General features: G+C 40.8%; 10 protein-coding genes across 10 annotated transcripts; 5 read left to right on the top strand and 5 right to left on the bottom strand.

Moving 5' to 3' along the window:
* Positions 1-85: 85 nt before the first annotated feature.
* LOC132790941 (adrenodoxin-like protein 2, mitochondrial) lies at positions 86-1,180 on the bottom strand. Its single transcript, XM_060799701.1, has 2 exons — positions 848-1,180; positions 86-768 (listed from the first exon to the last, which is right to left on the bottom strand). The coding sequence occupies exons 1-2, from the start codon at positions 1,000-1,002 to the stop codon at positions 429-431; spliced, it is 495 nt and encodes a 164-aa protein (XP_060655684.1). The 5' UTR covers positions 1,003-1,180; the 3' UTR covers positions 86-428.
* A 431-nt stretch (positions 1,181-1,611) lies between these two features.
* On the top strand, positions 1,612-2,242 carry LOC132790942 (uncharacterized). The gene is made up of 2 exons (XM_060799702.1): positions 1,612-1,868; positions 1,932-2,242. Exons 1-2 carry the CDS (start codon positions 1,634-1,636, stop codon positions 2,186-2,188), a joined length of 492 nt encoding a protein of 163 aa, XP_060655685.1. The 5' UTR covers positions 1,612-1,633; the 3' UTR covers positions 2,189-2,242.
* Positions 2,243-3,406: 1,164 nt separating this feature from the next.
* LOC132788678 (uncharacterized) lies at positions 3,407-4,501 on the top strand. The gene is given in 4 exon segments (XM_060796196.1): positions 3,407-3,442; positions 3,445-3,490; positions 3,548-3,975; positions 3,977-4,501. Coding segments are annotated over 4 exon segments (1,035 nt in total).
* Positions 4,462-7,562, bottom strand: LOC132788677 (nibrin). Its single transcript, XM_060796195.1, has 4 exons — positions 7,330-7,562; positions 6,444-7,265; positions 4,648-6,386; positions 4,462-4,587 (listed from the first exon to the last, which is right to left on the bottom strand). The coding sequence occupies exons 1-4, from the start codon at positions 7,412-7,414 to the stop codon at positions 4,507-4,509; spliced, it is 2,727 nt and encodes a 908-aa protein (XP_060652178.1). The 5' UTR covers positions 7,415-7,562; the 3' UTR covers positions 4,462-4,506.
* A 112-nt stretch (positions 7,563-7,674) lies between these two features.
* Positions 7,675-10,909, top strand: LOC132788676 (integrator complex subunit 7). The gene is made up of 2 exons (XM_060796193.1): positions 7,675-9,324; positions 9,377-10,909. Exons 1-2 carry the CDS (start codon positions 7,864-7,866, stop codon positions 10,907-10,909), a joined length of 2,994 nt encoding a protein of 997 aa, XP_060652176.1. The 5' UTR covers positions 7,675-7,863.
* Positions 10,910-10,999: 90 nt separating this feature from the next.
* On the top strand, positions 11,000-13,425 carry LOC132788679 (N-alpha-acetyltransferase 60). Its single transcript, XM_060796197.1, has 7 exons — positions 11,000-11,084; positions 11,271-11,418; positions 11,691-11,820; positions 11,935-12,099; positions 12,169-12,389; positions 12,487-12,597; positions 12,695-13,425. Exons 1-7 carry the CDS (start codon positions 11,000-11,002, stop codon positions 12,825-12,827), a joined length of 993 nt encoding a protein of 330 aa, XP_060652180.1. The 3' UTR covers positions 12,828-13,425.
* Positions 13,426-14,077: 652 nt separating this feature from the next.
* On the top strand, positions 14,078-15,389 carry LOC132791240 (ATP synthase subunit b, mitochondrial). The gene is made up of 3 exons (XM_060800079.1): positions 14,078-14,235; positions 14,464-14,795; positions 14,862-15,389. Exons 1-3 carry the CDS (start codon positions 14,208-14,210, stop codon positions 15,234-15,236), a joined length of 735 nt encoding a protein of 244 aa, XP_060656062.1. The 5' UTR covers positions 14,078-14,207; the 3' UTR covers positions 15,237-15,389.
* Positions 15,126-19,592, bottom strand: LOC132788312 (toll-like receptor Tollo). The gene is made up of 4 exons (XM_060795645.1): positions 18,943-19,592; positions 18,072-18,871; positions 16,845-17,313; positions 15,126-16,173 (listed from the first exon to the last, which is right to left on the bottom strand). Exons 1-4 carry the CDS (start codon positions 19,561-19,563, stop codon positions 15,421-15,423), a joined length of 2,643 nt encoding a protein of 880 aa, XP_060651628.1. The 5' UTR covers positions 19,564-19,592; the 3' UTR covers positions 15,126-15,420.
* A 335-nt stretch (positions 19,593-19,927) lies between these two features.
* On the bottom strand, positions 19,928-21,690 carry LOC132790327 (insulin-like growth factor-binding protein complex acid labile subunit). The gene is made up of 2 exons (XM_060798818.1): positions 21,065-21,690; positions 19,928-20,990 (listed from the first exon to the last, which is right to left on the bottom strand). The coding sequence occupies exons 1-2, from the start codon at positions 21,683-21,685 to the stop codon at positions 20,196-20,198; spliced, it is 1,416 nt and encodes a 471-aa protein (XP_060654801.1). The 5' UTR covers positions 21,686-21,690; the 3' UTR covers positions 19,928-20,195.
* Positions 21,691-22,218: 528 nt separating this feature from the next.
* On the bottom strand, positions 22,219-23,952 carry LOC132790726 (leucine-rich repeat-containing protein 15-like). Its single transcript, XM_060799370.1, has 2 exons — positions 23,328-23,952; positions 22,219-23,253 (listed from the first exon to the last, which is right to left on the bottom strand). Exons 1-2 carry the CDS (start codon positions 23,946-23,948, stop codon positions 22,459-22,461), a joined length of 1,416 nt encoding a protein of 471 aa, XP_060655353.1. The 5' UTR covers positions 23,949-23,952; the 3' UTR covers positions 22,219-22,458.
* Between the last annotated feature and the right edge of the window lie 1,232 nt (positions 23,953-25,184).

Genomic DNA, 25,184 nt, shown 5'->3' with positions numbered 1-25,184 from the left:
AACACTTACGATATTCGCATGAGATTTGCTTATCATTTTGCGGGGGCTTGACAACGTTGCTCTTGAAATGAATAAACGGAATCAATTGCATATTCTATGAATATAAAAAGTGTATGTTATTTATTTATGTACGAACACATATTTGACATCGATCTCATTTCGTTTGTTGTACGCAGTTTCTCCAATTAGCATTTAACAATTGGAACACAAATAAAATTCATTTATGCAAGAATCTACAATATATAGAAGTAGCAGCCTGAGCTTGTTAGTGTCCAACGAAATGGACATGCAATACATAAGATTTAGTTTCAATTAATTATACTAAACAGAGTTAGCACTCAGCACACAATATAGTATATAACAAAATTTGTAACAAACGTTTTAGTTTTTTTTTTGGGATTTGATTGAGGCATATGAGAGGCATAGCTCTACGCTGCACGTGCATCGTTTATTGTCGCCGGAACATGCACCTCTAGACCATCCATATCCTTGGTCAGATTGATCTGACAGCCCAGACGAGATGTGTCAGTCAGATCGTAGGCAAGATCCAGCATGTCGAGCTCCTCGTCGCCGGGCTTGTCGGGCAGCTTCTCGTAGTCGCTGGTCTTGAAGATCAGATGGCACGTGGAGCAGGTCAAGGTGCCTTCGCAGGCGCCAAAGCCGTCCAAATCCACATTGTTGTTGACCACAACGTCCAGCAGCGAATCGCCCACTTTGCCGGAAGCTTTGATTTTCTCGCCGCTTGCGCGCACAAACGTAACGTTCACGCTATAATCAAACAACAACGAATAGTTTACTACTGGTTTCCCTTGAACGGGGTTATTTAGTCATTAGTAGCTTTACTTACACATCTTGCTGTTGGCGTAGTGCGAGGCCCAGCGAGAAAGTGCGCGTGAAATTTGTTGTTGCGTTGCTGCTTCTGCTGATGTTGTTGTTGTTTCGCAGCCAGATATTACGTAGCGTTAGCCTCGCTGAATTTCGGATTGTGTTGATGACTGTCATATTTTGTGTGTATTGTTGTAGCAAACCTTTATTGCGTCTATCTAATCAGCTAACACAGCACTCAGTGTCCCCCCGACGCTGTTTAGAATTATTAAAATAAACAATCAATTAGCAGCGCATGTACACGCAACAGCACGCAACAATTAATGCAATTGTGAAAACTAAAATAAAAAGCTGCTAGCAGGTGGAAGGCGTGACCGCAAGCTTAATTTCAAAATATACTATTTGTCGTCGCAAAATATACTATAATTGTAAACATGTGCATGGGAAAGGGCGGCACTTTTAAACGTGCTTTTCTAAAATCTTAAATACCATAGAGAATATATATTTTTTAAGAAATATTAATAGTGGTAAACAAAAAAATAATTACTCTAATCTAACAGCTGACGATCGTGGAATAAACATGTTGAATTTAAGGATCATCACGAAATCGATTCAATTATTTGCATCCATTACTGGTCACACTGTGTTGGAGACAAGGCAATGTACAAATTAACAAGTTGCCAGACTGCTAATTTGGCAAAGTGCTGCCCATCATCATCGCGTCAGAGCGCCAAAAAGCTTTTGATTTGATAAGCAAAACGAATATAAAATAGAGCGATACGCGACTTTGAGTTAAAGTCGTCTAAAGATGTTGCTGAAGTCGTTACTGTTATTAGGCTGCGTGGCTCTTATCCACGGAGCTGCCCTCCAGGAACAGGAAGAGGCCGCTGAGACAATAGTGAACATTCTCAATGAGGAGCAGATGGCAAAGTTTTTGGCTGAAAATCCAGACGCTATTAGGTTGAACCGTGAAGTTTCTATTCAGGGAAGAGCTGATTACACTGTGTATAAGCTTACATGGACTCTAGGAGCCCGCAAGAGCGGTAAGTAATTCAAAAGAGTTAATAATTTTCCAATAGATTAACCAAAAATACCTTTTCTTGAAGGTGACACAAATGTGTACAACGGTTACAGTGACTATATCTGGTTCGAACAAGCTTCAAACCCTCAAATTATTGTGACTTATCCCAAAGAAGGCACCGGCAAAGTTGTCACCCATGTGTCCATTGAAACCAAGCAATCATCCACTTCGGGAGAGGCTTACGTATCCGCTGGTGGTATTGGTCAACGCACCATTCAATTTTACGTGCGTGGCTATAACACCATCTTCTATGCCTGGGACATTAACATCTATGGCCAATAAAAGAATTGTTGCCTTAAGTGTTTTAAAAATAAACTCAAGCGTATAACAACGAAATACATAAATTAATTTTATTTCCCTATCGCTATCGAGAAAGTCCACTACTAGCAGTTTTAATTAGTTTTTAATAAACTGATAAGCCATAATTAATATTGTGAAATGCAGCCTTTTTGGGGTACTTAGATAGATAGTAGTGCCCATTCATGGAAGGTACACTAAAATTATATTGTTCAGTAAACATTAAACCTTAAGTTAGTCTGTAGCTAATCAGACGTACCAAAACTATACTCATATATTGATCTAAACAAACTACATATCAAACTAGATTTGCTATTAATAAGTTAATGGGTACGGAAATTATGTACCATAAGTAGTAATTTAAAATTATGATTGCGCGCACTTTTTAATGTTTCTGGCAACTCTCGATTTTTGGGTACATAAATAGATAATAGTGTGCGAGTCATGGAAAGGTCAATAAAATTATATTGTACCGTAAACATAAAACTAAATTTTCGTCTAATGATATAGCTTATCTTAAGTACCAAAACTAGGCTCTAAAATTGATCCAAGGAAATAGGTTCACAAATACATATCATACATATAAAACTAATATCCCATTTGCACCGCCACTTTTTTTTCGTTCGTTTAAGTCCCGTTTTGGCGATTCCACCCGCTACGGACGAAAAGTATGACGGTAAATTTCCAAATATATTCGTTCCCAAATGCCAGCTGTTCAAATGTAAACAAGAGTTGGAGAACAATTTAAAAAACGCGCATTTGTAAGTGGAAAATTTTTTTAATTTCAATATGTTCACAAGTATTTGGACAAAGTGGGGGAAGATCTTATTTAAGATAGGCCATTTGTAAGGAGAATCAATAAAATATCGCGTGATTATCCTATTATCCATTGTCAATACTTTCGTGTAGCTCGCAAGCAAAGAAAATTCCATTTTTTTCATGGGTTTTTTATGGGGAGAACGTAACATTCCAACTGAACGGAAAAAAACCGAGAAGAACCTAGTTGTTTGGTGCGTTGAAAATGGGGCATATAACTAAAAAATTTTAATAATAATAGCTCAATGGTAGCGGAAGTTATTAGCCGAATTAAATATTTAAAATATTGACAGATTGGCGCGTAATATTTTACATTTCCGGCAACGCTCGACTGGATTATCGATTAAATCGGTTATCGATAAGTTTTTGTTTATGTTTTGTTGAAGCATGGCGAGTTTATGTTTTTGGAATGATTTTGAATTAAAAAAAAACCACCATTGGTCACTATACAGGTGGAAGACACAGGATTTGGTGAGCTAAATCTAATGCATAACCTGAAATCTAAGATTTATTACGTAAATATTGCAGCCAAGCATGTTTTTGTGCTCATCAATCGCTACCTGCAACAGGTGAGCACATCGAATGGTCAGGAGTTCAATCAAACTGCAGCCTTGATAGGACGTCTGATAGCTCGACGCCAGAACTCGTTTCACAATATGCCCGGCTTTCGGGCAGTTTGTAAATTGAATACAGCACTCTGCCGTCTACTACGCCTTGATCTGGCCCGGGATCTAGAACATTTCCGTAGTGCTTTACCCGATGTCTGCGATGATCAATTGTCCGGCGAGATGCCAACAAGGAGCAGCTTTGAATACATTTTGGTGCGTCTGCTGAGCTTCTACCACTTACATGAACGCATACGCGAGTGCTGTCTAGCGGCTGCAAAATACTTTGGCCAATTGCTGCGCAACAATAATTTCATGGAGTTCATAACAGTGCTGCTTGCAGCAATGGCAAAAAATTAATAATCTGAGCAAGCTGCAGACCAACAATTGTGCTCAGCTGTACAACAAGCTGCTGCCACAACGTTCGCACTTTCCGGTAGTGGAGAAACACAAGTTCCTCAATGACGAATGGAAGTTGCCAACGCAGCTACAAGTCATCAAATTAAATAAGACAGCAAGTCCAAGAGAAGAAACAACTTCTAGCTTGGCACAAGCATCAAAAGTGGTCACCAAAGTGGACAAGGCGAAACAAAAGGCCAAATCTGATGTGGGCACTGTGGTGTCGCGCAAGCAGCCAAAGACGGACATCAAGGAATCTAGCTTTCAGGTGGACTCTCTGACCACCGTCGAGGATGTTAAGCAGTTCATTGTACGCGAATCCAAAGCGAGAAAACAGAATCCCGATAGCTGCATTACAAAGGCCATACAACATCATGAATGGCTGTCGGCGAAGACGATCTTCGAGAGCAAACTGAAGACCAAAGAGCATGCGAAAGCTTTGAACATATTTCGTAAATTTATTGGCAATAAACTATAACAATTTTACAAGACTTTGACCATGCCCTCGGCCAGCTGCATTCGCCTTAGCTCCACGACACGTTGCTGTGGATGCAGATTGGTAGTCTGAAAGCAGTAGAACATAAGAGATTAGCTTGGAAATATTAATGGTTGTACTCTTCGCACCTTTTTGAACTTCTTAAAATTCTTGCGACCGCTGTATTTGGCATCTGTGGTGTCCAATGAACTTTGGGTCTCATCATGGGAACGCACAGTAATGCTCAGATTGCACATGCGAATCTGAATGCTGTCCTTCATGCTGGCTATCCATTTCAAGTGCGCAACCTTCTCATCAATGTCCTCGTCTTTCACCTTCACTTGAGATGCTTCAGCTTCCATTTCCACTTCGGCTTTTGGCTTGATATCCTCGTGTAGCCCGCTACACGTTAACCAGCCACTAACGTTGATCTTGCGGTTGCTTTCCTTGGGCTTGGGCATAATATACTTGGATTTCGATTTCGTTTCGATTGAGAAAGGCTCAGTGTTTATTGAATCTTCGGGATTCTCACTGGCATTGTTGTTCTGCTCCTTGTTACGCGCATTCGATTTGAAATTAAAGACTCCTTCATTATCTGAATTGTTGCTGGCACCAAATGATTCCTTTTTCTTCTTGCTGCTGCTGGCAAATTTGAACGGATTGTCATTATCATCGCTGTCGCTTTCGTTAAGCACTTCCAGTCGCAAACGCTTGCGAGGTTGCGATGCAGTTAGAGCTGGAGCCACACTTTGACTGGCCGCAGGATGATTTTGGGATTTCTCAAGAAAATTACGCACACTAATTTTGGTTGTAGGAACGTTGGCTTTAACAGGCTCCGTTGCCTTCTCTGTGAACTGAAATGGATTCGATTCCTCATCGCTATCCTCATCAATTTGCGGCACAGTTAATTTAACTTTTTCCGACTGTTGCTGACTTGCTTTATTTGATGTTTTAAATTGGAAGGGCGACTCTTCGTCATCGCTGTCTTCGTCGATCAGTGGTACAGTTAATTTATTTTTTGCTGGACTCTGTTTGCCTCGAGGGGAGCGTCTTGAAGTTGTGGCTTTCGGTTGCTCCACTTCCTGTGGCTGCGGTTCATTGCCACGTGTGGAACGACGCGATGAAGTAGGCTTCTGCTTTTCCACTTCCTCTTCCACTATTTGATGAGAACGCGTGGAACGTCTTGAAGTTGTGGGCTGCTCTTCTTCCACTTCCGGCTCCTGCACTTGATTGGAACGTGCGGAACGTCTTGAAGTTGTGGGCTTCTCTTTTTCGACTTCTTGCTCCTGAACTTGATTAGAACGTGTGGAACGTCTGCTTGCAACAGTTAACTCTACTTTTTCAGCAGCATTCTGATTGTGACGTTGCTTGGACTTGTCCCCAGGCAACGTTTTGGTTATTTTCTTTGATTGACTTGCTGCCTGCTGCTCCTCATCCGATGAGTCCACAATGATAGCTCGTTTGCGCTTCGGCACAGCTGAATTTTTAGTTGGCTCAACTTCTACCTCTACCTCAACCTCAACTTCAACATTCTCTTCATCCGAGGAATCTAAGTAAACCATTTTGTTTTTCTTTGTTAACTTGAATTTCTCGGAATCCGTTTGTTTCAACTTCTCTGCTTGTGTCTCCGTTTTATCTGAATTTTCGCTGGGCGCATAAATCTCGGATTCCGCCACAACAAAATCTGTTTGTTTATTTGCGTTTCCTTGAGTTTCAGTGCGCCCCGTATTCAAGACCAAGATCGATGAATCCATCGATTCTGTTGTGGCCAGCGTGTTTTCCACGATTGTATGGGCAGGATTACAAAATTTATGTGTCGAACAGTGCAAAATGGCCAAACCAATTTCATAATCGGGTATCAGACGACGTCCAGCTTGATTCAGAATTTCTAAAATAAAATTTATATTCTATAGAAATGGGTAAATTTCATATAAATCGATTTTACCTTGAACACTGTGAATGGTTTCGGTTGCTTGTGATTGGGTGGAAGGAATATATTGTATGACAATGACGTCGTCCTTCGTTAGAAACTGCCGACGCACTCCCGAATTGAGATCCTTGCAAGTGCCGCCCGCTTTGAGCACAACTGGAGCATACATGTCAAAGTGTTTGCGATTGCAAAAGACGACAGTTTTTCGGGCAAAGAGTTGAGTACGCTGTGGATTCCATTTTATGCTCGGCATATCCTCCGACTGCGCTGGAGGAAAATCCTCGGGCTGTGGCCAATCCTCAGATACGTGGAGACGACGCACAAACTTGGCTAAAGCTCGCCAAAAGGCCATACTCACGATGGGTTTATTGTCGAGCAGTGCATGCAACAGTTTGACAGTCACTGAAACATTGTCCATAGTCAGATGCGTGCAATGATTGGTCCAACTGGGCAACAAGAAAGCGCCTAACGGTTGCAGCAGCTGCTGCAGTTCCTCCAGTTCGCTGCGTGAGAGTGATGAGGGCGTCGTGGTCAACTGCAGTTGCGACAGTTGCCAAATGTTTTTCAATGCACCGAAACGAATGTTGTCTCCCACTTGAAGTGGAGTTAGGGTCTTTGCCGGCATCTTTTTGTTGAGTGCAATGTCATTATTGATGTAGGTGCCGTACTTGGAGCCCAAATCGATTACAGAAAGTGGTTTTTTGTTGTCAGCAATGGGCAGGCACAGGCGTACATGAGTGCGACTAATACTCAGATCCTCGGACAATATCAAATCGGTAGACAGGCGACCAATGGTATAAACCTTTTTGTTCGGTGGTAGCATAAACTTTTGCTTATCTACATATGTACAAGTGAGGTGTTAGCGAACTCTATGCGAATTTAAAAACATTTATAAACTTACCATCACCAATTTTGGTCAAAACAAACATTTTCAAAAGGACAAAACAAAGACGACGAAATTTCACAAGAACTCTAACAAATAACATTCACTTGAATGCTGTTAAGCTGCAGTTCACATTTGGCGCCTCACACTCAGCTGTTTACTGTGCGATTACGCTTATGGCTGAATGGCAATTCAATAAACACAAACAACGTTCAGTGTATTAATTCAAAGTAAAGTATTTACTCTGTTAACTATTTATATTTTTAACAAATTATGAAAATTGACATTCATCTGTTTTTCTTAGTAATTGAAACAAAGAAGATATATTTGAAAATTATATTTCGCGACATTTTTAAAACAGCTGATGTACAGGGTGGTTCTTTTAGGTAATAACGTCTCGTTAGACGCTGTTGATAGTCAGCTGTGCGCATTTACGTTCACAGCTGAATGAGACGCCGGTGTGCATTAGTTTTTCTCAATTTTGTTTACAACACATATTATATTTTGTTTTCATTTTATAAAATAAGTAATTGTGTAAACTAAGTGCATAAAATGGCGCATTTAACGGGCACACGCGTCAGCATGTTCAACGAATCATTCCTCAACGACAACGAGCACGACTCCAATGCCGTGCTCATGGAACTGGACAAGGGACTGCGGAGCGCCAAACAAGGCATCCAATGCGAGGCAATTGTGCGCTTTCCACGTCTTTTTGAAAAGTATCCCTTCCCCATACTGATCAACTCGTCGTTCATCAAGCTGGCCGAGTTCTTTGTGAGCGGCTCGAACCTGTTGCGTTTCTGGGTGTTGCGTGTTTGCCAACAGAGCGAAAATCACTTGGACAAGATCCTGAACATTGATAACTTTGTGCGTCGCATCTTTATGGTGATGCATTCGAATGATCCCGTGGCACGTGCTCTGCTCCTGCGCACGTTGGGCGCCGTCTCACGCGTTATCCCAGAGAAACCGCAAGTGCATCATGCGATACGTCGTGCACTCGATAGCCACGACACCGTCGAAGTGGAGGCGGCCATCTATGCTAGCAGCTGCTTTGCCGCTCAGTCCAGTTCCTTTGCCATCAGCATGTGTGCCAAGATCTCCGACATGATTGAATCCCTGCAAGTGCCAGTGCCCATGAAACTTCTGCTCATTCCCGTGCTCCGGCACATGCATCATGATGCCAACACAGCCGCCTTGGTCAGCAAATTGTGCTTGGAACTCCTGCCGAAGTATCCAGCACAGAGCTTTGTGGTGGCCATCATCAACACGCTCACACAGTTGTCGTCGCGCACATTGGTCGGAGTGCCTGGCCAGCTGAATGTGCTGCTGGAATTCATGGAGGATCTGCGCACTCCAGTGCGGATCCAAGTGCTACGCTCCTTCAACGAACTGGCGGGCAAACAGAGTGTAAATGCATGGCCCAAGCCCGCGATTGGCGCACTCATCAGCAAGTTCAAACTGTGTCGCAATGGCGCCGAGCAGTTTCTCTTTCTCTCCATCCTGCTGAAGTTGAGTGAATGTCCTTTAACCTGCCAGCAGCTGCTGCTCGAGCATCGCGAAGCTTTGCTGCGCCTCTGCGTGCAGTGCATCAGCAAATTGGATGACTACACAACAGCCACTCAGGCCATGGCTGTGCTCTCCGCCTTGGTGGCTTTTGGAGCGCAAAAACAGTTGACACAGGTGGATGACATACTGCAGATCGTCAATCTGCACATGGAGGGCGTGTTGCTCTGCACAGCAAGACGGGCAGAGTGCACCAGGGATCTGCGACGTGTGCTCACATATGGCATACGCATCACTCAGGCAAATGCCGAGTTTGGTGCCGAGTTTATTGAGTTGGTATCGAATACGCTGGGAGATAATGTTGTTTATCCTCCTGCGAATGCACAGTTGATATGCGAAGCACTCGTCGGACTCTGCGAACATTTCCAGCTGCGCAAGTATGCGTTCTCCACAGCGGAAGGCATGGATGACGACACAGCCATGGAGACAGATCAGCCAGCTCCACTTAAGGTGAGTGGTTACTCCTACTATACTTCAGTCACTAAAAGTATTCCTTTTGCAGGTGAATCCTTTGCTCGCTCAACTGCCGCTCATACTCTACAAGCTGAAGAAGGTCACGGAAAGCGAAACCGACGATCAACAGCTGCGCACCGTCGAGATACTCAGCGCCTTGATCTGCCAGACCACCATGGGCTGCTACCTGCCACAACAAGTGGTGCAGTGCTTTGAGCTGTGCATTGAACGCGTCAATTGCTGGACGCTTTATCGCATTGCACGCACAGCAAGTCGCTATGGGCATCATTATGTCGCAGCTCACATCTACACGAAGGTCTCACAGATTGTGATCAGCGATCACATGCACTACTTTCTGGTGGCGCTGGCACAGATCTCGCAGGCCGAATGCATACTCAACTATGGCCTGGAGTATGCGTATATGCGGGATAACTATGCACCACGAGAGGCGCCCGAGCCGCTGTTGCCACTGATGAAGCGTCTGGAGTCGGCGAGCAATCTCTATCAACAGGCGTTGGCCAGCATGCGTGCGTGTTCGTCGCCTCAGCATCCGTGCAGCTTTCAGCTGGAGTATCTCAAGATACGCGCACAGTTTCTGCAGACACTGCACTTGGCTGTGACCGTTAAGAATGCCCAGGTGATTGTGCCGCCGCCTGCGATTGCGGGCAGCTTGGCGCAGAACTCACGCGACTATCTGCAAAAGTTCGGTCATGTCACCAATCAGCTTCGCAAACTGGTCAAGTCTCTGAAGGCCTGCGAGGAGACTTATGCACGCCTCTACAAGTCGTCGTTTGATGCGGACAATGTGACGCTGGAGTTCTTGGAAGTCGCCGAATTTCAGTGTGCACTCTTTGCGCACATTATTGAATCCATTTGCTATGCCACGCCACCAGAGCCGCCCGTGTTTCTGACCACTGGCACTCATCCGGAGACTCGCTACTTTGCCGCCAGCTGTCAGCGCATGGAACAGATGCAAAAGAATCTACCGCAGGAGCTGCCGAATGCCAAGACCATTAGTAATCGGCATTTGGACGTGATTATTGCGCTGATTGAAATCATCACCAAGACGCCGCTTTGTCTGCCGCGTTACTTCTTCCAGATACTGCAGTCGACACAGATCAAACTGTCGGTGAGTCCGCAGCCACGCAGCGCCACGGAGCCAGTGCTGGTGCAGTCGGGCAGCAATCTGGTCATCAAGGTGGAGGGCGTGTTGCAGCACTTTAGCAAACAGCAGAAACATTTCCGACGCGTTGACTCGGTGCAGTTGAGTTTGACGTCGCAACTGATGTCGCCGCGGCCGGTTAACGAGCTGGTGAAGCTGCCCAACAACGATACCGTCACACTGAATCAAATCGTTAAGCCACAACGTGACTTCCTTTCGGGCAGTTTTCTGCTGCCCATCTCAAGTGGCGGCCAATTTCAAGTCACACTGGAAACGTTTGTGATTGATGAGCATGGCATTACCTGGTGCACGGGACCCAAGAGTTCGATGGTGGTGCGCGTTATGGACGATCCCAGCAAACCGGCAGCAGTGCAAGTGGCGAGCACTTCGCAGGCTGTTAGTCAGACTAGACGTTTCTGAAAGTATTTTGCAATTTTAAAACTGCGCGCGCTCATTTTCGACCAGCTGGTAACGCTGCAGTACGGCAACGCTTGCGTGCTTTATGGGTGAATGTCAAAGCAGCAGCTGTTTGGCCACTTGCAATTTGTGCTGCTCATCACAGTGGCTTTCGCGTTTGTCGTTTGTAATAAACAATGTACGCAAATCGAATAAAGTTATAAAATACTTTTAAAATTAAGCAAGAAATGCGTTTCGAATGCGGCACAACAGCTGGGCACTAAATGTAGTACAACAACAAGGGCAGCAGCAGAAGCAGTTGCAAAAGAAGTAAAAAATTACCAATAAGTGTATTAAATTGTGATTTTTAATTAAAATCAATTAGGCTCCAAAAAGAAGAGGACAACTTTTGAGCAAATAGCGCGCTTTAACCTGTGGTGCACAGCCACAACCCATGGACATAATAATTGCCCTAATTGGAAACAACGACAGCAGAGCAGCAGCTTCGTCGATAGCATGGCTCAATTTACGCTGTGAGTACAAAAAAAAAGCAAAAAAAACCACTGGGGGGACAGCACAGTTGTTTAAGTAGTATCATCAACATAGAGTTGTTGCGGTTGCTTGTTGCTGGGTCGCGCATTAACGCGAAGACCTTTTTTGTTTATCTATTAACGTCGACGACGCGTAGTCGCAACATTATGCAAGTCAAATTGTTGAATCATAATATAGTTTTCAATTAACCATTACACACATTGTATATTGTATGCTATGCTGTTTCTTTCGGTGATTACGTCCGTGTTGTTAGCTACAATAAACACAACGCTCCGCCCAACAATGATATTCTCACCCGTGTCGACTGCGACTGCGAACATGTGCCGCTCTGCTCGATTAACGATGTGCAGTTAAGATTCCTGGTGCCCGACGACTTGACCGAGGTAAGTATTAATATATTCTATATAGATATAGATATAGATATAGATATAGATATAGATATAGATATAGATATAGATATAGATATAGATAATGATGAATTTGCACTTTGCAAACAGGTGCGCACACTGTGTCAAGAATGGTTTCCCATCGATTATCCACTGTCATGGTACGAGGATATTACCTCAAGCACGCGCTTCTTTGCGCTAGCCGCTGTTTATAATCTGGCCATAATTGGTTTAATTGTTGCCGAAATCAAACCGTATCGATATGTCAATAAGGAGGTAATAGCCAACAATATCAGTGATAGTGATGATGACTTTTACACCAGGCTGAGCGGTTTTCCCATGCAGGACAAAGGCATATTGCCCGACTCGATGGGACGCACAGCCGATGTGGGCTACATCTTATCGTTGGGTGTCCATCGTTCGCATCGTCGCAATGGCATTGGTTCGCTTCTATTGGACGCACTGATGAATCATTTAACAACAATCGAAAGACATGCGGTTAAGGCAATCTTCCTGCACACGCTGACCACAAATCAACCTGCCATATTTTTCTATGAGAAGCGAAGGTAACACAACTCCAACGACTTCCGACCATTCTATAGTTATTTATTTGCGTGTCCTGCGCTAATTAACCCACCCCTCCGTTTGTTCTTTCGCTTTTAGATTTACGCTACATTCGTTTCTGCCTTATTATTACAATATTCGCGGCAAGGGCAAGGACGGTTTCACGTATGTGACCTATATAAATGGCGGTCATCCACCTTGGACTCTATTATATCCTTTTACAATGTGTCTTTATTGTTTTGCCGCCTGTCTATTTCTATTTATATGTTCTTTGTACTTTTGGTTGCCTTAACCTGTTTTACCACACAGATCACTTCAAGCACTACGCTTCCAAACTGCGTCACACTGGCAGCCTTTGCGTGTGGATGGCGTCTCGTGTCCAGCACGTGGTGCGTTGGTTCTACCACAAGCTGTTAACACGCTTCAATGTCATTGAATGAGCCAACGGACTGCAATCACCACCTCCACCTCCACCACCATCACCATCTTCCTCAACAGAAGATTGCGCAACGATTTAAGATTTAAGTGTGTTCGTTCGTTCATTCCATCTGTAAACAACTTGTCAATATCATTCATCGTTGAGCACATTCACATTCTAAATGTTAGGCGACGAACCAAATCATTTCGTTTTGTAACTGAAAAAGAGAAAACAAAAAAAACAACAAACTGATACTGAAGAAGCAACAACAAAGATCGAACAATGTTGAACGTTTTTGTAAAATAGTTAGTCTTTATATGTATACTACTACTACGTGTATTATTACGTTTCGAAATATGTTCACTGCTGTAAATAGTCGTATCATATTTTTGATTTCATATGCTGTACAAGTAACTATAGCGCGCAAGTGATTTTTTTATACGTTCACCTTTATTTTATATTACTATATTTTTGTATTTTGTACGACGATGTAAATTAATGTTCCCTCTAGGTCCTTATCTATTTCTATTCTACGCACAAGACAGTCATTTTTAGTTAGTTTAGCAAAAGAAAAGAAAAACCCACAAAACAAAGATGCTCACGCTTTACAGTTTACTCTATACAATATGTTTTTTATTATTTTAATTTATGAAAACTGCACGAGATAGCTTTGAGAACTGATCAAACGAAACGGAATACTTTATGCATAAAACAAACGAAACGAAGCAAACAAATCACACAAATCCTACATATATTATTTCTGAATATGTTAGCTGTCTTTAAATATACATAGTATTTTGTTACAAGTATTCAATTGCAAAATGCAAAAAGCTAAATGTTTCACAGCCGATTCATATTATTTTAGACACAATTTACTTAGCGAATTGTCATATTTTATAAATAAAAACTTGTAAAGTTACAAATAAGAAAGGAATTGTTAATTTTTAATTATCTGGTATCTAATTGGAACCATTAAATAATAGGAGTAAGTGAAAAATTTAAAAAATTTAATGGTAAGTTAAGTATTCAAATCTGTTATCTCAAACTGTACAGTTTGATGTATACACTTTGAGTACTCGTTGAAGTATCGATTGATTCGATGGTCACGGAGCAGTGTGACCTCGCATATATATTAAAATGCAAATCTCATTAATTCGCTTTTCGAGGATTCAAAAACTATTTAAAATTACAGCTAATGTCTTTTAGAAAAATATAACTACAAACTTAATCTGAAGTAAGTAAAAATAGCATGCACAACAATCTTTTTCAAACGGGGAAGCATTTAGTATATTTTTTGAAGTAAAGTAGTATACTTTTTTCTTTTGTTGACTGCCACACTGGCGAGGGGAGCCATACGTCGATTTAGTAGCATATAAAAAATTCGTCGAAACATAATTACAAAATGTTCTCAAGAGCCGCACTGCTTTCAGGTAAAACCAAAATTAGTGATAAACTGCATATTTTAATAAAATGCACGATTTTCGACAACTACGCGCGCTGCAGAGACATCGGATTGTGACCGTGAAAATTGTTACGGCACCGCAAATTCAGCCATCGTGGTTTATGTAATCACACCGAGCAAAAGAAGAATGTGAAGTGCAGAAATTTTTGCAATGTTGTAGTGTTTATATTAATTGAACATTTAATTGTATTTGCAGCCCAACGCCCCTTGAGCGTGGTTGCTACCCGCACCGCAGCTGCCGCTGCCTCTCCAGCCAGCGGCGCCGTTGAGCGCCGTCAGCGCCCTGAACATCCCGGCAAGGTGCGCTTGGGTTTCATTCCAGAGGAATGGTTCCAGTTCTTCTACAACAAGACTGGTGTCACCGGTCCCTACACATTCGGCGTGGGTCTGCTCACCTATCTGTGCTCCAAGGAGATTTATGTGATGGAGCATGAATACTATTCCGGTCTGTCGCTGGGTATCATGGCCATCATTGCTGTGAAGAAACTTGGTCCAGCTGTCGCCAAATGGGCTGATGGTGAAATCGATGTGAGTCCTTATATTTAATTCAATCCAACTTGCTGAATTGTTTATACTCAATTTTGTATTCTGTAGAAAATTGAAGGCGAATGGAAGCAGGGACGTGAGGCTGAACTCAAGGTCCTGACTGATGCCATCGAGGCCGAGAAGAAGGAGCAATGGCGCGCCGATGGTGCTCTGCTCTTGATGGATGCCAAGAAGGAGAACATTGCCCTGCAATTGGAGGCTGCCTTCCGTGAGCGTGCCATGAATGTCTACACGGAGGTGAAGCGTCGCTTGGACTATCAGGTGGAATGCCGCCACGTTGAGCGCCGTCTCGGCCAGAAGCACATGGTCAACTGGATTGTGGCCAACGTGCTGTCCAGCATCTCGCCTCAGCAGGAGAAGGAGACGCTCAACAAGTGCATTGGCGATTTGAGCGCTTTGGCTTTGCGTGTCAAGAGCGCTTAAAATACGACTCGAGTTTTAGTTGTTAATTTGTAAATTAAACAAAATTGCGAGACGCAGCAACAACAGCAACAACACACACATTGGGATAAACAACCACATAAAATGTTTAACTAAATACAAACAAAACATATAATCTGTCTTGGAAGAAAACAATTTAATTGAATACTTTTGTCATAAGGATAACTCATCCGATTGCTTGCCAAAACTTCAGCTCTTCCATAGCATCGTTACGTCGATCATCCGTCACGTTGTGATCACAGTAATCCAAAGCTGTCTCCACACACAATGGCTTTTCGTCGCTTCCATCCTGTAGAGATGTCACCTGGCTTGACCTCAACCAATCCTTAAATTCCATCAGGCAAGCACATTGCCAGGGATTGCCTTCTATGGTCATACTCTGCAAATGGGGCAACGTCCCATTCAGATTAGGTAGAAATGTAAGCTGATTGTAGTCAATATGCAGATCGGTGATGTTGTTCAGAGTCTTCAGAATATCGCTGCTTATCTCTGCCAATTGATTGTGACTCAAATTGAGCTTCTGCAGTCGTTGCATTGAAGCAAACAGACTTATGGGAGGTAAACGCAGTGCATTGTTGGCCAGCGAGAGCTCTTCTAAAAAGGGCAACCTCGCAAAACTTCTAGTGTGCAGATGCTGGATTTTGTTACCGTTTAGATTAAGTATACGCATGTGCGCCATTGGCATGTAGCCAGAGGCATCTTCCGTGTCCACCTGTTTGTAGCCGAAGAGATGTGGACCGAGAATATCGAGACCAATGTGGGACAAGTCGAGCGCCTCCAGTTGCTTGAGTGCTGCAAAGGTGTGTCCTCTTAGCTCCATTTTATCGTTTAATTGCAAATGCAAATGGCGTAACGAAGTAAGTCCTGCAAAGTGAGCACTCTTCAAAACGACAATTTTATTGCCGGATAAATTCAGCAACTGGAGTCCACTCAACAATTCGAATTGGTTTTTAATGTTGTTGTGAGAGAGATCCAATTGTTGCAATGCGAATTGCTGCTCAGTTGATCTGCCGGAAGTGAAGTCAATGCATTCCTCGAGAGATTTAGAGTGCGCAGTTTTATCAGTGACTGGAAGGTATCCGCGCCAATCCAAAAGAATTGTGATTTCACTGTTGAAACTTGTTTAACTACTCAGCAATATAGCCATACAGCTTAGAGGGTATGCTTGAGGTATTTATATGTCCTATTACTTGTGCTATTCATTTCAGATACTTTACTTTACTGTTAAATAAGTTTCGAAACAAATCTCTAAAGTATTAAGGAAACTTTAAGACATCTCTTTCTGAACCTTTTACGAATCTACTTTCAAATTCTCCGGTAGTAAATTCAGCTGATATATTTCTCAGATTGTTAACAACATAGTTTATAGTATTCTATTACTATTATATAGTATCTACAAAAATTTTTTCAAGTCTTATGATAAATAAATCTTTAATATATGTTAATAGTTTTTTTTTAAAGTACAAAATATTTGCTAGTTGCTCAAATTTGTAGAGGGCATGTAATATGTATATAAAGACACTGATAATACGCTAAAACAACTTCAGTAGAGCTTCAATATTCATTCACAAATATCACGATGCAACTTACCTGTGTTAGTTGATTGTCGTTGAGGTAGAATTTCTCCAAGCGTGGACAATCACTAAAGTTAAAATCGGTTAATTTATTATGTCCAAGATAAAGCTCTCTCAGAACTTGCATGTGCGGCAACTCCAGATGACACAGAGCATTATGAGCGAAATAAGCAAAAACCAAATGGGGGAATTTGTTAAACAAATCCTTTGTCAGAGCAGTGAATTTATTATAAAGTGCGTCGATCGCATTGAGCACCGAATCGTTGGCAAAGTGCGAGTTCAGCAGCTGATCCAAGCCACAGCCACTTATGTTGATCTCCATTAGTTGGGGGAAATTGGAGAAGCCTCCATCGAGAAGTTCAAGGCGTGCCACATGCGACAGATCGAGAATCAATAAACTCGATAGGTTCAGAGAACTGTTGACTGCTTCAATGCTCAGATTTGTTTGCGTGTTCCAAATTGTCAGCTTGCGAATGTCTTTTGTACTTACGAGTATTGTGCTTAGGTCCTCGAGAATGCTTACTTCCCTGCAAACTAAGCTGTTCCATCTTTCATTTTCTAACTCGCAATTTCGCGTTGCAGAAATAACAACACAACAGACGAGGCAGAGAATTAACGAATTTAAGAACAACATTTCAGATCGAAAGCTCATCTATAACTGAGAATCGGTTGGATAAGTTCGCAAATTAAATAAAGTTCAAATCCGGTTTTCGGGCGTTACAAGAGTTTTCGCTAGAGTGAATAATATTATTCATTTTGTTGTTGGCTTGTCGAAAAATATACATTAAAAGAAATCAGTAGTAGTTTTTATTCGTTGCTTAAAGAAAAAAAATATATTTTAAGTCTTGTTTGACTATTTAAAAGATTTATTATTGTATGATTTAAAAAGATTCTAATGTGATTGGCGAATATGATAAAAATTAACTAATTTCTTATTCTTCAAACAGTTAAAATATGTAACAAATAAATAATAATATTTTTTGCATGTTTTGTGTTTATCCTGATTTTATTTTGCATTTCGTTAAATTTTTGTCTTAAATGTTGTTATTTTAGTAGTTAACTATAAAAAAATATACATGTATGTCATTTATGTATACAATATAAATTTGTAAGTAATGGCAGCATTTAAAATATGTATATAAACTCTTAATTTTGATATTACAGAATTAACTATATAAAAACATTGGAAATTCATACATAACACCTTCATGTCTATCGACGACCTTTCATCACACACAATTCTCAAATGCAGATGGGCTTTTCGCTGCCAATATCATCTGTTATATATGGTATTTTTCTTGAGATCAGCCAACGTTCCGTTTGGGCAAAGAGGTCGCATTGCCAGGGATTTCTCCCGATGGCCAGAACCTCCAAATTGGGCAGCGTCCCATTCAAGTCGGGTAGAGAAGACAGCTGATTGTTGTCAATAAATAGAGTCGTAATGTTGCTTAGAGCCTCCAGAAGATCTCTACTTATCTTCGTCAATTGATTGTAACGCACAGAAAGTATCCTCAAACTTCGGATTGGGGCAAACAGGCCCGCGGGAAGCACACGAAATGCATTATGGTCGAGCAAGAGAGTAGTCAAAAAAGGCAATTTCTCAAAGGTTCTAGGGTCCAGATGTTGGAGCTTATTGCCCGTTAGAGAAAGCCTACTCATGTGAACCATTGGCAAGTACTCATAAAGTCCTTGTTTGTCCACCTGCTTGTAGCCGAAGAGATGCGGATCCAGATTTTCGAGACCAATATAGGACAAGTCAAGCGTCACCAGTTGCTCGAGGCCTTCAAATGTGTGTTCTTGTAGCTCAATTTTGTAGTTTGACGCCAAAAGCAAATAGCGTAAGGATGTCAGACCTGATAAGTGAGCACTCTTCAGAGTGGTGATTCTATTGCCAGATAAAATCAGTATTTGAAGATTCCCAAGCAATTCGAAATGGTTTTCGCGAAGCACGCTTATGTAGTTGCTTGAGAGATCCAATAATCGCAATGGAAATTGCTCCTTAGTCGGTGAGTTAAAACCTTCTGCAGGTGGTGTAATCTGAAACTTTATTGCAAAGCAGAAAGAATAGAGCTTTAATATTGTAAACGACACATGATAAACATGATGGAACTTACCTCAGTGAGTTGATTATGATTGAGGTCGAGATGCTCCAAACGTGGACAATTGTTAAGATTGAAATCAGTTAACTTATTATCTCGAAGATCCAAGTATCTAAGATTTGGCATATGCGGCAATTCCAGATGACTCAAACCATTTTTGTAGAAATAGGCGTTTTGCAATCGGGGAAGTTTGTTAAACAAATCCTTCGACAGAGAACTAAGCTTGTTTTGACCTGCCTTCAGCAAGTGCACCATGGAATCGATGGCAAAGTGCGAGTCTAGCAGTTGTTCTAAGCCACACCCAGTGATGTCGATATCAGTCAGATTGGGGTATTTGGAGAAGCCTTCACTGAGAAGTTCCAGACCTGTCGAGTGGGACAGATCGAGAAGGAACAAATGCGGCATGTTCACAGAACTGTTGGCTGCTCCAATGGTTAGCTTTGTATCCCTGCTTTGGATAGTTAGCTGCTGAAGGTTCCTTGTGGGTAAATGAAGGACACTGCTTATCTCCGTGAAGCTACTCAATTCCTCGCATTTTAAGCTCATGAACTGGCCTTTTGGTATCGAACATGAAGGTTTTGCATCAGTGACAACAAAGCACATTAGACAAAGAATCGAAAAATTTAAAAGCGACATTTCAGAGCGACAGTTAATCTATAACTGAAGAGGGCTTTCTTAAAAACACAAAGTAAATAAAGTTCATTTAATGCGAGTCCCTGTTCTTGTGCGTCATAAGAGATAGCGTTTGTCTATAAAGTCAAGAGAGAGGTTATCAACATGCCAAAGCTTAGACATTGTCCGAAATCATACTTTCCCCGATGCGTAATTGAATTAAATATAATATTAAGAATAACAAGTAAGAAAGCTACAGTCGAGTGTACTCGACTGTGAGGCACCCACTACCCATTTTTAAAAAACAAAACATTGTGGTATTCATTTGAAAATATACCAAATTAGTATACCAATCGTTATATTTGGTATATTGCTAAAGTATTACATATAAAAGGAGACCCTTATTATGTAAGTATAATAAGAATTATCTATGTGTCGGAGGTCAAGTTCGTACTGATGGGAAACCCTACTAAGCCCAAAGTAAGTAAGAAGGTTTAAGGGAATTATTACTTAGAAAATTTATTTAACTGGCAAGTGTGTATGTTTTCGTTATCAAATAAATTCTTCATCATTATCAACATCATCATCTGCTTCGACAAATTGCTCCACCGACTGATTGATACTATTTAAACTCATCAAAATCAGAGTGGTAGTTTCTAATCGCTGCTATAAAACTCGTAGTCACCTGTCAGATACCGTATCTTTCTTGCGATCAGCCATTGCTCCGATTGGGCAAAAGAGGCACGTTCCCACGGATTCCCATCAATGCCTATAAACCGCAAATGAGACAGCGTCCCATTCAAGTCGGGCAGAGTTGTCAGCTGATTATAGTTGATAAGCAGATCTTTGGCGTTGTTTAGACTCTTCAGAATATCGCTGCTAATCTCTGTCAATTGATTGTGACGCATGTCCAGCACCTTCAGATTTTGTATAGGAACAAACAGGCCTTCGGGAAGCACACGCAATGCATTGTTGCTCAGACACAGCTCTTCCAAAAATGGCAATTTCTCAAAGGTTCCAGGGTCCAGCTGCTGGAGTTTATTGCCATTTAGATTAAGCCTTCGCATGTGAGCCATTGGCAAGTACTCATAAAGTCCTTGCGAGTCCTTCTGTTTGTAGCCGAAAAGATGAGGATCCAGATTTTCGAGACCATTGTGTGACAAGTCAAGCCACTCGAGTTTCTTGAGTGCTTCAAAGGTGTGTTCTGTTAGCTCCAATTTACCGTTTGACTCCAAATGCAAATAACGCAACGAAGTCAAACCTGCGAAGTGAGCACTCTTCAAAACGGAAATTTTATTGCCAGATAACTCGAGTATTACAAGTTCACCCAGCAATTCGAATTGGTTTTCGATAAGCTCACTTATGCTGTTGTTTGAGAGATCCAATGCTTTCAGTGAAAATACCTTCTCTACTGATGAGTTCACAATTTCTGCAGGGAGTGTAATCTGGAACTTCATTACAGAATAAAAACAGAAGATCTTGAATATTTTAAACGACACATGACAAATTTCTTGCTGTAAATTACCTGAGTGAGATTATTGTTGTTGAGGTAGAGGTTTATCAACCTCGGACAATTGCCAAAGGTGATGTTGAAGGTTGTCAAGTTATTATGACTAAGGTCTAAGAAAGTTAGATATTCCATGTATGGCAACTCTACATGACTCAGAGAATTGTTTGCGAAAAAAGCAAATAGCAATTTGGGAACTTTGCTAAAGAAATCCTTTGTGAGAACACTAAGCTTATTGTCACTGGCGTAAAGCTCTTCTACACAGCATTCGGCGGGAAAGTGCGAGGCCAACAGTTGTTCTACTCCACAACCAGAGATGTTGATCTCATACAGTTTGGGAAGATTGGAGAAACCTTCACTGAGAAGTTCAAGGCGTGACACATGCGACAGATCGAGGGTCGACAATTGCGGCATGTTCAGTAAACTGTTCGCTGCTCCAATAGTTAGCTTTGTTTGCGTGTTTATGATTTCCAACATGCGAAGATTTGTTGTGGGGAAATCAACTATGTCCTCGAGACTGCTTAATTCATGACATTTTAAGTGAATATAGGAATCTACATTTTCTATCTCACAAGTTTGTGTTGCAGCAGTAGTAACACAGCAGATGAGCCAGAGAATTGACAAATTTAAGACCGACATTTCTTTGCGATAGTTCATCTATAACTGAAGAGTGCTTGTTTGAATACGTAAAGCAAATAAAGTTCGTATAATCCGTGTCCCAGTTTCTGTGCGTCATGAGAGATAGCGTTTGTCTATAAAGTCACGAGAGAGGTTATCAACATTCCAAAGCTTAGACATTGCCCGAAATCATACTTTCCTCGATGCGTAATTGAATTAAATTTAATATTAAGAATAACAAGTTAGAAAGTTACAGTCGAGTGTGCTCAGCTGTGAGATACCCACTACACATTTTTAATAAAAGCAAAACATTTTTGGTATTGATTTAAAAATATACCAAATTAATATACCAAAAAATTCTTTACTTGGTTTATATTTGCCAAACGTAATATTTGGTATATTGCTGAGGTACTACATTTAAAAGAAGACCCTTAATATGTAAGTATAATAAGAATTTTCTGCATGTCGGAGACCAAGTTCGTGCTAATGGAAAAACCTAGTAAACCCAAAGTAATGATTAGAAGGTTTAAATAAATTATTACTTAGGAACTTTATTTAACTGGCAAGTGTACATTTTTGTTATCGAATAAATTATTGAAAGAAAGTCTTGAAAGAGAAAAATTTAGAGTGAATAGCTTAGTTCCATTATTAATTTCATCATTATCAGCATCATCAGTCTGTTGCGACACATTGCTCCACCGCCTGTTTGATGCTATTTAAACTCATCTATAAAACCTTCATGTCGATCGTCCAGCTCGTTCCGCATAAAATTCTCAAAGTTAGAGGGCTAGTTTCTAATTGCTGCTATAAAACTCGTAGTCATCTGTCAGATACTGTATCTTTCTTGTGATTAGCCATTGGTCCGATTGGGCAAAAGAGGCACGTTGCCACGGATTCCCGTCAATCCCTATAAACCGCAAATGGGGCAGCGTCCCATTCAAGTCGGGCAGAGTTGTCAGTTGATTGTAGTTGATAAGCAGCACTTTGGCGTTGTTTAGACTCTTCAGAATATCGCTGCTAATCTCTGTCAATTGATTGTGACGTATGTCCAGCACCTTCAGATTTTGTATAGGAACAAACAGACCTTCGGGAAGCACACGCAATGCATTGTTGCTCAGACACAGCTCTTCCAAAAATGGCAATTTCTCAAAGGTTCCAGGGTCCAGCTGCTGGAGTTTATTGCCATTTAGATTAAGCCTTCGCATGTAAGCCATTGGCAAGTACTCATAAAGTCCTTGCTTGTTCATTTGTTTGTATCCGAAGAGATTAGGATCCAGATTTTCGAGACCATTGTATGACAAGTCAAGCGTCGCCAGTTGCTTGAGTGCTTCAAAGGTGTGTTCTGTTAGCTCCAATTTACCGTTTGACTCCAAATGCAAATAACGCAACGAAGTCAAACCTGCGAAGTGAGCACTCTTCAAAACGGAAATTTGATTGCCAGATAAATTCAGATCTAAAAGGTTACGCAGCAATTCGAATTGGTTTTCGATAAGCTCACTTATACTGTTGTTTGAGAGATCCAATTGTTCCAGCTTAAGTACCTTCTCTGCTGATGAGGCAACAACTTTTACAGGTTGTGTGATGTGAAACTTTATTACAGAATACAAACAGAAGATCTTGAATATTTTAAACGACACATGACAAATTTCTTGCTGTAAATTACCTGAGTGAGCTTATTGTTGTTGAGGTAGAGGTTTATCAACCTCGGACAATTGCCAAAGGTGATGTTGAAGGTTGCCAAGTTATTATGACTAAGGTCTAAGATAGTTAGATATTCCATGTATGGCAACTCTACATGACTCAGAGAATTGTTTGCGAAAAAAGCATAAAACAAATTGGGAATTTTGCTGAGGAAATCTTTTGTGAGAACACTAAGCTTATTGTCACTGGCGTGGAACTCCCAAACCCAGCATTCGGCGGGAAAGTGCGACGCCAACAGTTGTTCTACTCCACAACCAGAGATGTTGATCTCAAACAGTTTGGGAAGATTGGAGAAACCTTCGCTGAGAAGTTCAAGGCGTGGCACATGCGACAGATCGAGGGTCGACAATTGCGGCATGTTCAGTGAACTGTTCGCCGCTCCAATGGTTAGCTTTGTTTGCGTGTTTGTGATTTCCAACTTGCGAAGATTTGTTGTGGGGAAATCAACTACGTCCTCGAGACTGCTCAATTCCTGACATTTTAAGTTAATATAGGGATCTATATTTTCTATCTCACAAGTTTGTGTTGCAGCAGTGGCAACACAGCAGATGAGCCAGAGAATTGACAAATTTAAAACCGACATTTCTTTGCGATAGTTCATCTATAACTGAAGAGAGCTTCATTGAATAAGCAAAGTAAATAAAGTTCGCATATTGCGATTACCGGTTTTTGTGCGTCGGAAGAGATAGTCTATATAGTCAAGAGAGGTTATCAACATAATAAAACATAGGCATTGTAAAAACAAAAACTTGTTTCGATGCGAATTAATCTATTAATCTGCTTTCTCTTTCATTAATTATAATTCCGACTGGTTGGTTCTACAGAAGCCAAAATTAAACAGAACACAGTACAGCAACCCATCGCTATAAAGTATAGCTTTCGGGTAGAACAATCAAATAAACAATCTATTAAACTAGGCAACATACTATACATATACATACATATGTAATTTATATGATTCATGAAATATATAACTAATTATGCTATGCATAGATAATATAGCCTAAATACAATAATTGTGTATATAAATTAATATAAATAAAAATATAATAATAAAAGCTATGATGTTCCAAAAAATTGTTGCCTACTTTCCGGTGTAAGGAAATATTGGATTAACAAGCGGCATTCTATCAAGGAACAATGCATTTTAATTTATTTGGATTTCAGAAAATGGTGATAAAAAACCCAATAAAAAGTTCAACTAATTATAATTTATTTATAATAATTATAAATTAAATATGCAAAATAACTAAGTGAAGGGCATGAAAATTCATCATGGAGATGCATTGTATGATTTAAAGAAGAATCCAATGTGATTGGTGAATATGATTAAAGTAAAATAATTTCTTATACTTCAAACAGTTAAAATATGTAACAAACAAATAGTAATATATTCTGCATGTTTTGTGTTTATTTTGATTTTATTTTTATTTTTTGTCTTAAATATTGTTGTTTCACAATATACAATATAAATTTTGTTAGTAATTGCAGCATTTGAAATATACACACTCTTAACTTTACTATTTCACAATCAAATATTTAAAAACATTGGAAATTCATTCCTTCATGTCTATCGACGAACTTAGTTAACACACAATACTCAAATGCAGTCATAGTCATGCTTTATATATGCTATTTTTCTTGAGATTAGCCAACGCTCCGTTTGGGCAAAGAGGTCGCATTGCCAGGGATTTCCCTCGACGTCCATACGCACCAAATTGGGCAGAGTCCCATTCAAGTCGGGTAGAGAAGACAGCTGATTATAGTCAATTTGTAGAACCATGATTTTGCTTAGAGCCTCCAGAAGATCTCTACTTAT

Source organism: Drosophila nasuta, chromosome 3 (genome assembly GCF_023558535.2).
Source record: "Drosophila nasuta strain 15112-1781.00 chromosome 3, ASM2355853v1, whole genome shotgun sequence".
NCBI classification, from domain to species: Eukaryota; Metazoa; Arthropoda; class Insecta; order Diptera; family Drosophilidae; genus Drosophila; species Drosophila nasuta.
This window is presented reverse-complemented; position numbering and strand designations above follow the sequence as displayed.

What these genes read in the sequence shown, in the direction of transcription:
- LOC132788312 (XM_060795645.1), bottom strand. Translation starts at nt 19,563, where the DNA reads ATGTCGCTTTTAAATTTTTCGATTCTTTGTCTAATGTGCTTTGTTGTC. An exon ending in ATCATAATCAACTCACTGAG is followed by an intron (nt 18,872 to 18,942) that starts GTAAGTTCCATC and finishes TTTGCAATAAAG; the next exon opens with TTTCAGATTACACCACCTGC. An exon ending in GAAAAGCCCATCTGCATTTG is followed by an intron (nt 17,314 to 18,071) that starts AGAATTGTGTGT and finishes AATACTCGTAAG; the next exon opens with TACAAAAGACATTCGCAAGC.
- LOC132790726 (XM_060799370.1), bottom strand. Translation starts at nt 23,948, where the DNA reads ATGTCGGTTTTAAATTTGTCAATTCTCTGGCTCATCTGCTGTGTTGCC. An exon ending in ACAACAATAAGCTCACTCAG is followed by an intron (nt 23,254 to 23,327) that starts GTAATTTACAGC and finishes TCTGTAATAAAG; the next exon opens with TTTCACATCACACAACCTGT.
- LOC132788676 (XM_060796193.1), top strand. Translation starts at nt 7,864, where the DNA reads ATGGCGCATTTAACGGGCACACGCGTCAGCATGTTCAACGAATCATTC. An exon ending in ATCAGCCAGCTCCACTTAAG is followed by an intron (nt 9,325 to 9,376) that starts GTGAGTGGTTAC and finishes TTCCTTTTGCAG; the next exon opens with GTGAATCCTTTGCTCGCTCA.
- LOC132788679 (XM_060796197.1), top strand. Translation starts at nt 11,000, where the DNA reads ATGTCAAAGCAGCAGCTGTTTGGCCACTTGCAATTTGTGCTGCTCATC. An exon ending in TGTCGTTTGTAATAAACAAT is followed by an intron (nt 11,085 to 11,270) that starts GTACGCAAATCG and finishes AAAATCAATTAG; the next exon opens with GCTCCAAAAAGAAGAGGACA. An exon ending in AGCATGGCTCAATTTACGCT is followed by an intron (nt 11,419 to 11,690) that starts GTGAGTACAAAA and finishes CCGTGTTGTTAG; the next exon opens with CTACAATAAACACAACGCTC.
- LOC132790942 (XM_060799702.1), top strand. Translation starts at nt 1,634, where the DNA reads ATGTTGCTGAAGTCGTTACTGTTATTAGGCTGCGTGGCTCTTATCCAC. An exon ending in TCTAGGAGCCCGCAAGAGCG is followed by an intron (nt 1,869 to 1,931) that starts GTAAGTAATTCA and finishes CTTTTCTTGAAG; the next exon opens with GTGACACAAATGTGTACAAC.
- LOC132790941 (XM_060799701.1), bottom strand. Translation starts at nt 1,002, where the DNA reads ATGACAGTCATCAACACAATCCGAAATTCAGCGAGGCTAACGCTACGT. An exon ending in CTACGCCAACAGCAAGATGT is followed by an intron (nt 769 to 847) that starts GTAAGTAAAGCT and finishes GTTTGATTATAG; the next exon opens with CGTGAACGTTACGTTTGTGC.
- LOC132791240 (XM_060800079.1), top strand. Translation starts at nt 14,208, where the DNA reads ATGTTCTCAAGAGCCGCACTGCTTTCAG. An exon ending in AAGAGCCGCACTGCTTTCAG is followed by an intron (nt 14,236 to 14,463) that starts GTAAAACCAAAA and finishes TTGTATTTGCAG; the next exon opens with CCCAACGCCCCTTGAGCGTG. An exon ending in GGGCTGATGGTGAAATCGAT is followed by an intron (nt 14,796 to 14,861) that starts GTGAGTCCTTAT and finishes TGTATTCTGTAG; the next exon opens with AAAATTGAAGGCGAATGGAA.
- LOC132790327 (XM_060798818.1), bottom strand. Translation starts at nt 21,685, where the DNA reads ATGTCGGTCTTAAATTTGTCAATTCTCTGGCTCATCTGCTGTGTTACT. An exon ending in ACAACAATAATCTCACTCAG is followed by an intron (nt 20,991 to 21,064) that starts GTAATTTACAGC and finishes TCTGTAATGAAG; the next exon opens with TTCCAGATTACACTCCCTGC.
- LOC132788677 (XM_060796195.1), bottom strand. Translation starts at nt 7,414, where the DNA reads ATGTTATTTGTTAGAGTTCTTGTGAAATTTCGTCGTCTTTGTTTTGTC. An exon ending in TTTGACCAAAATTGGTGATG is followed by an intron (nt 7,266 to 7,329) that starts GTAAGTTTATAA and finishes GTACATATGTAG; the next exon opens with ATAAGCAAAAGTTTATGCTA. An exon ending in ATTTTAAGAAGTTCAAAAAG is followed by an intron (nt 4,588 to 4,647) that starts GTGCGAAGAGTA and finishes TACTGCTTTCAG; the next exon opens with ACTACCAATCTGCATCCACA.